General features: G+C 40.4%; 1 protein-coding gene and 1 long non-coding RNA gene across 2 annotated transcripts; one reads left to right on the forward strand and one right to left on the reverse strand.

Annotated features, from left to right (window-relative positions):
- Positions 1–456: 456 nt before the first annotated feature.
- On the reverse strand, positions 457–1,158 carry LOC129655216 (uncharacterized). The gene is made up of 2 exons (XR_008715829.1): positions 1,026–1,158; positions 457–740 (listed from the first exon to the last, which is right to left on the reverse strand). It is a non-coding gene; the product is annotated as an uncharacterized LOC129655216 (long non-coding RNA).
- Positions 1,159–1,219: 61 nt separating this feature from the next.
- On the forward strand, positions 1,220–9,336 carry GNG5 (G protein subunit gamma 5). The gene is made up of 3 exons (XM_055585341.1): positions 1,220–1,441; positions 5,356–5,500; positions 9,119–9,336. Exons 1-2 carry the CDS (start codon positions 1,361–1,363, stop codon positions 5,479–5,481), a joined length of 207 nt encoding a protein of 68 aa, XP_055441316.1. The 5' UTR covers positions 1,220–1,360; the 3' UTR covers positions 5,482–5,500; positions 9,119–9,336.
- The last annotated feature ends 672 nt before the right edge of the window (positions 9,337–10,008 follow it).

The following is a 10,008-nucleotide window of genomic DNA, read 5'->3' on the forward strand; positions in this document are numbered from 1 at the left end:
TTTAAATTCTTGTGGAAATTCAAAGAACATGGCTTGCTCAGGAGAGACTGGTGACTCACAAGCTGCATTTATGGGTAATGACTTCGGATGGTAATGAACTTAAAATGAACTTTTTTTTCTCTTCTCTCCTATACTGAATTAAGTTCTTTATTAGACAGGCAGTAGATAAAAACTAAGAAGAAAGGATTGGACGACATACTCCCTGAAATCCCTTCTGGCACTGACGTTTCATGGTTCTTATGAGTTTAGAAAATATTAGTGTATTCATTGACGGACTATACCAGCAGAACAAGAAACATCTGTCCTAAGTGAGTGGCATATGTTCCCATGGGTGAAACATGCAGTGGCTGAGCCTCCTTTGCTTAGTTCCATCCTACTATTTCTCCTGAAAGCTCCTCTGAAGGTCCATTTCAAGCATCAGGTAATAAGCTACAACTGAAACATAAAAGAGCAAACTTTCTCACAACAGAAAGTTTTTATTTCTTAAAGTAAAATAAACGTTTATCCACCAAATGAAATGGACAAGAGGAGATAAATATAATTTCTGGTCAGCATCTTGGCTTCTTCACAATCGTTTCTAGAAAAATGAGAGGTAAGAGGCGCCAGAAGCCAAACCTTGTGAAGATCCCCTTTTCTCTGGCGAACCAGCGCCCTCGCTGCCCGCCGCCCGGCTCCTCTCCGTCGGTTACAGAGACCTCGCGCCCTCCTTCGGCCTCGGGGGTCTGTCGGTGGGAAGCCATCTGCGGAAGGGCCGCCCGTTGGACAAAAACGGGTCATTTAGGGACGCGTCCCTAAGGGGACAAGGTGGCAGCGACTCAAGCCCATACTTCTAGCTCCTACGCCTCAGTAAGGCTCTCCCTTCCCTTTCCTCCATCTCTGCCGCCAACTCCGCCAGGGACACTGGAACCGCCTCGTTGGCCCGCCACCATGACTGTTACAAAGTCTCTCAACAACTGACTTCCCTCACCGATCCTCTTCGGAGTCCCTTTCGGGTCTCGCAGGATAACTACGATCTCTTTCCTTACCTCTCCGAACTCTGCTCTCGGGAGAGGAAGGACGGAGAGGAGGGGCGTCCGTTCCAGTCGGCGTCCCGTAGCTGCCGCGCCCACCGTCCGCTCCGCCCCTTCTAGCTCCCAACTCTCCCCTCACCCTCGGAGGCTCGCGCTCCCTTTCGGGTGTGGAGCCAAAACGGCGGGCGAAGGAGAGCGCGCATGCGCGTTGAGGGTGGAGCCGCTGGGTAAAGGACCGGAAACTTAAGAGACAAAGTTCCGAGCCTCACCCCCAGCCCCGCCGACTGGCCCAGCGGACCCACCGCAGACCTGCCGACGGCCCGCGGATCTGCCATCTTTTCGAGTGAGCCATGTCTGGTTCATCCAGCGTCGCGGCTATGAAAAAAGTGGTTCAACAGCTCCGGCTGGAGGCCGGGCTCAATCGGGTGAAGGTGAGCGGGGGCGGGTGGCCGAGGGGGAGGGGAAGGCGGGGAGGTGGCGGGTGGGATACTGCAGGCGAGCTGACGCGGCGGCCGCGACTTGCCCCTGGGAAGGACGCCGGTTCCGCGGCCGCGATCTCGGCCAGCTTTAGAGCAGTAGCGGCACGGGTCGGCGCTGTGGTTTGGTGGGCCGGTTAATGCACCCTTACGCCCCAAGACGGTTTAAGGAGGGCTGGCCCTGGGTTGAGCGGCCGCTTTCCGCATTCCGGCCCTCGTCCCTGTCTCTCTCCCTCCCTCGGCAGTGACTCCGCGGCAGGGCTCCCAAGAGCTGCACCTCCACCCGCGCCCTTCCCGGCCCTTGCGACCGTTTCCCCCATTTCTTGGTCACCGGACGGAGTTTTATCCGCCTTTTGATTCAGAACAGAAGTATTTTTTCATGTCAGAACTTTCCCCAATCCACTCCCTTTAGTAGTCGAGTTTTACTTCCAGCCCCACTTATTCACCGAACACACACTTGAAAACGAATCCTTGCATAACTTTAATTGTAGGTTAAAGAAGCCTGTTTTGGAAACGTTTACAGTGTCTAAGATTACCACTGGTGCCCTGCGCAACCTCGGACAAAGCGTGCATTTCATATCTGTTTTGCACTTGGCTGGGATCTGACCTTGGGCATATCTCCTTGTCTGCATACCCGAAAAAGTAATTAGGGTGGACCAGTGTTATTTATTTTGGCGTCTGGTTAGTAGCATTGACCTTGTCCTGGGGTTTTTACTTTGGGGAAAAAGTCGTGTGTGTGTGTTGATATGACAAGCTGACGTTAAGTGCTATTCAAGTTTCTTGATTTTTTAAATCCTGCGTGGATTGGCTTCTTTCTGGTGCACTCAGTTTACATGTGAAACACTGTAATTAGAAAAGAAACAGGGAAGAATATAAACCATGCGCTCTGTTGAAAGAAACAGCCAGTTTCCAAGATGATTTGATTCTTTACTCATCACACTAGTTTTTACTTCCCCCTGAAGTGTTTTGTGTTGTAAGACGCCCTCCCTTTACCTATTTCCTTATGTAGAAATGCCAGGAACCTAGTTTACCCAGTTGTGGTCATCGCTGGAGGGAAGGGAAATTCCCATCAGTCTTGGGATGGGATTCCCCTCCCTTCCTGCCCTTAAAGTGCTATAAACTCCATTGCTGTGTTGAATCCATTTCTCTAATTTCCAGATTCTTACCTCATCCCAGTGATTAATGGTTAGCCTTGCCTGGATTTAACTCTTAAATCATTGTTATTATTTAGGTGTGCCTTCATCTTAGGTTGGAGTGGCCCAGGAAAGGAAAAAAATGGCTTATTGAAAGCAGAAGTGTTAAGTAGGGGTATTTAGTTCCAGTCTCCAAAGAAAATGAGTGTACTCTGAGGGCTTTATCTTAAAAACCCTAGCCCCTGCAATAACTCTCCAGCGAGGTGCCTTCCTCCAGTACTAAAGGTTTTGGTTGGAATCATTAAAGCTATCACCAGGGTTTGGTTATAGAAATCTCAAGTCTAAATGCCAGGGCTGTGTGTAGCAAGGAGGAAAGCACCTCACCTTGGAGGAATTTATATGAGCTTTTCTTTGGACATGTTTTAAAATGTGGTGAGTTAGATTTCATTTTGTGCTTCTGTTTTACCCATGACTTTTATAGATGCTTTTGTAGTGACATTTTACTTTTGAATTAGCACGAGTTTATTTTTAAAAAGCCTTTGTTTGAGTAGTTGATAGCAATTATGACAAATGCTTGACAAACTTCCCCAGGTTGGTGACCATACACTTTGTTCCCAACCCAGGGCACTTTTGAGAGTGAAAGAGGGCACTGATAATTATGCCAGGATTATAGGGTTTCAACCTCTCTGATGGTTATTATTATAGTGCCTTAGGAGCTAGCAGTTTGTTTGAGTTTTAAGCCTTTGTCTCTACTCTCCCCATTGATTGGAATTCTCGCTGGTTATTTTCTCACTGCTGGTTCCTTGGCTGGATCTCTTGTCACTGAGATCTCAATTTAAATATCACCTCCTTGAAAACACTTTGCCACAGGTCCTGATCTAACAAACTATTCTTTTTTTTTTCTGCAGATCATCTTGTCTCTTTTCATCTGAACTGTTAGCTCTGTAACATATTCTCAGGGCCTAGAATTATATTTGGCACATAGAGGTGATGAGAAGTTTTTAAGTTGGAGTCTGCCTACATTTTTGGCAGAAAATTAACAGATTCTTTATCATGTTTATGCTCAGTCATGTCCTTAGCATAAAGTCACAACCCTTTGTGACCCTATGGACTACAGCCCACAAGCCTCCTCTGTCCATGGGATTTTCCCAGCAAGAATACTGAGTGGGTTGCCATGCCCTTCTCCAGGGAATCTTTCCAGACTCAGGGATCAAACCCACATCTCTTATATATCTCCTGCATTGACATGCGGGTTCTTTACCGCTGAGCCACAGGGGAAGCGCAGTAGATTCTTTACTGCTGGTTAATGTGAATGAATGAAACCATGTTTTAAGATAGTGAAAAATGATACCACCCTTCCCCCACTGTAGCTACACCCTTGAGGGGGAGCAGGGTGCCCATTTCTTGTAGTACTTGGAACCCAAAACTACTTACACAGTTGCTAAATAAATTCATGAAACTCTTTATCCTGGGCTGGTGTATAAACCAAACATATAAGTAGATTCCAAGACGAGTTTAGATTCATCTCATGGTGATGGATCTGTTTATCAGAAGCTGTCATCTGCAGAAATTCTTTGTATAGAGAGCACTTGTGATGCCCTTAGCTCCCTTTCAGAGGCTAAATATTACCCAGCCAGATTGGACACCTGTTCTTATCCTTCTTGTGGATAGTTAAAACAGAATACAATAAATGATTGCCTTCCCCATCTTCCTAAACCATAATTCAAGAGTTAGGATACTATAAATGAGGCATCCTTTAGTCATTCATGTTATATATCTGAACTATTCAGTTTATTGTTTTGGTGTCCTGCACCACTCCTTAACAGAATATATACAAATAGTAGATGTTGAAGTTGGTATAAAGTTGTTTTAACTGTGAAACCCCAGAAGTTCTGTAAGTCGTGTTTGAATGGCTTTGTATATATATGAATTTATTAAGTCACATTTAAGGCAAATAGTTTCTTAAAGGCAGGCTGCTCAATAAAGTTCTTAAACTGAAGTTTGCTAATAATCAGCCTTTGAGTCACATGTCACTGAGCAGAAACTGTCATTGTCCAATTTTGTAACATAGAACAGCTGATAGTATGCAATACCAAGACACTTACAGCATTTTCTCAGTATACTGCTTTCAAGACAGAGTGACAGTTTACTAGCATTTTATCTTTATCCTATAATATCCTGTGTACTGCTTTTAATACAATTTTGAGTACCTTCATGGTTACACTAGAACATCCTGTTTATTAGTAAACTAGCAAGATGTGCTATGCTTTGCAGATAAAATGGAGTTGTACTGTTTGTGCTTGTTTTATTTACATGGAGTGTTTTGACTGTATATGACTGTATATCAAACATATGTGTATGTTGACAGTATATGACTGTTGATGAGCTTCCTGGTGGCTCAGTGGTAGAGAATCCACTTGCCAAGCAGGAGATGCAGGTTTGATCCCTGGGTCGGGAAGGTCCCTTGGAGAAGGAAATGGCAACCCAGTCCATTATTCTTGCCTGGACATGGACAGAGGAGCCTGGTGGGCTACAGTTGATGGGGTCGCAAAAGTCAGACATGATTTAGTCAGACACAATTTAGCCACCAAACAATAGTACGACTGTTGATCTTCAATTAGTGTATATATTTTTTAAGTGTTTATTGGCAGATATTTTTATTAAAGATTTGAGAAACTTCCATTAAAACATTGTCATCACCTCCCACCCCCTTCCCCCACTGCTTGTTATATACAGGTTTCCCAGGCAGCTGCAGATTTGAAACAGTTCTGTCTGCAGAATGCTCAACATGACCCTCTGCTGACTGGAGTATCTTCAAGTACAAATCCCTTCAGGCCCCAGAAAGTCTGTTCCTTTTTGTAGTAAGAGGAATCTTGACAAGGTAAGTTTCCTTAAATTAAAACAACAAAATTAGTAGGGATAACTAGTCAGGTTTCTTTCTTTGTAGCACTTTATAAGTTGAGCAGGGTCTTAGCATACTTTTGTTTTGTACTTGGATTTTCCAGTCTTTTTTGTTTTGTGAAGATTGATGAAATTCGCTGATTTAGTAATCATGAAGACTAGTTGTTTCTATTTTATCAGAGGGTTAAGTAGAGAATTTAATAACCATAAGAGGATATAGGGGTTACTAGAAAATTTCACTATTGTGACAAGCCATGTTACCCTTTATAGTATTGCCTAATGGTGTACTTTGGTGTTCCCAAATACTAATTTTTTTGTACCTAGAAAATATTAAGACATTTAAAGAAATCTGCTGTGTTCATGGTGGTGACTTTTAAAATATTGTCATTGGATTTGGATTATGATCTACTAGAATAGCATAGAAAAGAATTGAAGTAGTGAGTGCCAACAGAAGAGATAGCTGCATAAGCTGACATAGTGCAAGCATTTGGAGTTGGAGACAAAAGGTTTTAACTTTATTCTTTTTAGGTAAAGATTACATGAGAGGGAAATGAAGTATATAAGTTTATGGTGGGAGACAGTGGGTTGGTTTTCAGAGGATTAAGAACATAAAATTAGGGTGGGTTTAAAGCATACTTCTATATGTTAACCTGTACCTTGCAGAACAGATGCCAATGTGTGCAAAAATGTATAATGTTAATCCACAAGAGAGGTGGCCAGACAACATGATGTGTGGTTAATTGAAAATGGAATCTAACGGTACTGCCTTCATGAAGTCATAGGACTTTAGTCAAAGCATTTACTTGTTATAAAGACAACTCTGTATATGTTACACACCTCTGCAAATATTCTGACTCCTCACAGTGCAGGAAGCTGGTTCCTAAAATACCATGTTGCATAGTTGTGCCCTCCCTAATTAAATTTAGTAGACTTGGGAGTCGGAGAAGGCAATGGCACCCCACTCCAGTACTCTTGCCTGGAGAATCCCATGGATGGAGGAGCTTAGTAGGCTGCAGTCCTTGGGGTCAGGAAGAGTCGGACACGACTGAGCGACTTCACTTTCACTTTTCACTTTGATGCATTGGAGAAGGAAATGGCAACCCACTCCAGTGTTCTTGCCTGGAGAATCCCAGGGACGGGGGAGCCTGGTGGGCTGCTGTCTATGGGGTCGCACAGAGTTGGACACGACTGAAGCGACCTAGCAGCAGCAGCAGACTTGGGAGTGTCCAGGAAGTCTGTATAAGTAAAAACATGTCTCTAGTAAATACCATGATTGGTTGAATTGGTTAAAGTTCCAAACACAGAGGGAAAAAAAAAACACCTTTGAGCTTAAGGAAGTAATTCTTTTCAACATTCAAGCACCTTCATATTTAATAGTTAAAAAGTTTTTTTTGCTTCTGGCAATTTTGAGAAATTCCAAAATTGTTATGGTTCCTCTTGTATTTTCTTCATAAGTTTATTTTCATTTAAAATACTGGTAAGTGTGGCTTCTTAACTGGCTGTTCATAGTTTCATTTCACAGAATACAGATCAGTGCCTAATTAACTTGGCTCTGGTTGGAATAAGAATCCTGATTTCAAAGTAAAATAATGGCTATTAATCCTGGCAGTATAATAAAACCCACAGGTTTATGAATATAATGATTTGAAGCACTTTTGGCTAGGAAAAGTATTTGGGCGTAAAAGCATTTCTTCTCAAACATGAATGTAGCTACAAATCACTGTGTTAAAATAGAGATTCTAAAACAATAGGTCTGGGATATTATACTGATGTTGGTGGTTCTTGGCACACTGAGTGGCATGGATGCAAAACATCTATATTTAAATCTGTATTTAAGTCGTCACACTGATAACTTTTAAAAATATATGTGTAATTTAAAGCATAGATATTTTAGCAACAAATAGTCCAAAGTATTAAAATAGAAGTTACCATGATTTGCACACCTAGAAATAACCACTGTTAACAGATGTTTCCTTTAAAGACAAAAAAAATAAAAATCATTGAAAAGTGATTATAGTATGCAGTTTTGTTTTTTTGAAGTTGAATTTTCTTGTTTCATTTAATAGTCTGTAAATTCCCTGGTGGTCTGGTGCTTAGGCTTTGGTGCTCTCATTTAATAGTTTTTGTAAATGAGATTTTTCTGTGGTTGTACCATAACTTAAATTATACTTCATCAGATATTGAGGTTTCCAAATTTGAGGCTACACTGAGGTGAACATCTTGGTACCTATAAGTATACTCGACGCATTTCTTTAAAATAAACTTCTGGAAGTAAAGTTATTCAGTAAGGAATGACATTTAAAATTTAATAACCTTGAAAATATTGCCAAATTAAACTTTGCTGTTCCACCTGGAGCTTGAGAGTACTTTTGGCTGAGCCCCTGCCAAACAGATCTCAGATTGTTTGCTACAATTTCCTGCCTATCTCGGTTTTGTAATTTGCAAAACTTGAGGTTAAACATTTTCACCACTGATTCTGTTTATGCTTCTTATAAAACTTTTTGTAATGAAGTAACAGAAAATTTTAAATCAGTATAAAAACCCAATTATCTACTGTCTGAATTAAATGGTTTACCTTGTTAGTTCTAAGCTGTGCGGCTTATGGGATTTTAAGTTTCCCAGCCAGGGAGTGAACCTGGTCCCTTGGTAGTGAAAGACCAGAGTCCTAACTATTGGACCACAAGGGAATTCCCAACCTTGTTAATGCTTATAAAGAAGTAAAAGATACTTTTTCTACTTTTCCATATAAATAACTTACTCTGGCATTGTTATGCCCATGTATTTATTTATAGTTCTAAAACCCAGCTGTTATTTTTAAGGAATAATTATTAGTGTATTATTTTTGAGATTTGTGTTAATCCATAGATTGTTTAGTCATTTTAATTGTTGTATTCCATCATTTTTATAAACCTTAGTTTATTTATTCATTGTCCTATTGAGTTGCATTTAGGCTGTTTGCAGTTCTTTGCTATTAAAACACTGCTGTTGCTGCTAAGTCGCTTCAGTCATGTCCGACTCTGTGTGACCTCATAGACGGCAGCCCACCAGGCTCCTGTCCCTGGGATTCTCCAGGCAAGAATACTGGAGTGGGTTGCCATTTCCTTCTCCTGCTATAGTCAATATCTGTGTGTATATTTTTCTTTGTGTATATATTTATGTGGGTATATAGAAGTGATTGCATCTTGCTCTTTTCAGTTGTTGCTCATTTTCTAGAGGTGTTCAGATATCTCCCATAACCTTTTTAAAAATTAGAATCCCCAGAGTGTGGTTTTTTTTTTTTTTCTTTTTTCTTTTTTTAATGTATTGGCAAGTTACTCTTTAGGTCCTTTCATTCAGGCATGTTCTATCCAGTTTCTCATTTCCTATCCACTGCTCCCCCCTACCCCACCAAAAAAAACCAACTGGGATGTCTTTTTTTTTTTTTTTTAAGGAAAAAAAAAAAAAACAGGCTCAGTTTAATTGAAAGCACTTTATAAGTTGACATTCAAATAAATACCCTAAAAGTGATGTACTGTAAGATGTACTGGTACTCATAAAAAAAGCTATTGTTCTTATGATACTTTACCCTAATTCCCTTTTTTCCCTTTTTCCATTTCAGGTTTTCCAAACCACGTTTCATAAACCAGTGAATATTCAAAGGAAAGCTAAATTTGAAGCCTGTACAAAAGCCTCTCTGTAACGTGCCATACTATACAAACTTCTACTTTTGTCAGTCTTTAATGTCTACCTCTCTGAATATTCATAATCTTCTGTTTCACAAGGGTAATTATTTTATATACACTGATGGCAACATACAATAAAATACTTAGTATAAAAGTTTTATGTATTAATTCGTTTTGAACACTTAAAAAATGAAAATTTCCCCATCATACTTTTAAGTGGTTAAATTTTTAGTGTTCTAACAATTCATCTCATAACTTTATGCCATGTATTTACAAGATTACTAGAGAATTAAAGACTGCAAAGTTATTTTTTTAAGGTCAGGAGAAGGCTGCTAATAATACTAGTTTCTATTCATGAGTTATTTACATGGTTAACTTTTTAATAAACTCCTTTGTTGGGTGTTACTTCATATTAGGTGGCTCTCCTAATAAGGATAGTAAAGACTAGACATAATTCCATTTTAAGATGTGAGAAAAATTTCAGAGCCTGAGTTAATTCCTGAATGGAGCCCTAGAGTACAATGTAATGAGGTAAAGAAGTACCAAGGAAAAAAGGAACCAAAAAAGTAAGCATCAATAATTTGTAACTTTTGTTCTAAGTCCTTAGGAAACCATCTTGCTTTAAAACTTTTAATCCTTCTTGAAAGGCTTAAAGAAATGTTAAAATATCTTAGACACCTGGCCCAAAATATGTGTCTTCAGGAAACAGAATTGAAACTATGAGTACTAGTCTGATAGAAAACCAGTAGGTTAGGTTACACAGTATCTACCAAAGCATTGTATTTCTTAGCAGCTCACATGTTCCATGAAAGTACAAATGGGAATG

This window comes from Bubalus kerabau, chromosome 6 (genome assembly GCF_029407905.1).
Source record: "Bubalus kerabau isolate K-KA32 ecotype Philippines breed swamp buffalo chromosome 6, PCC_UOA_SB_1v2, whole genome shotgun sequence".
NCBI lineage: Eukaryota > Metazoa > Chordata > Mammalia > Artiodactyla > Bovidae > Bubalus > Bubalus kerabau.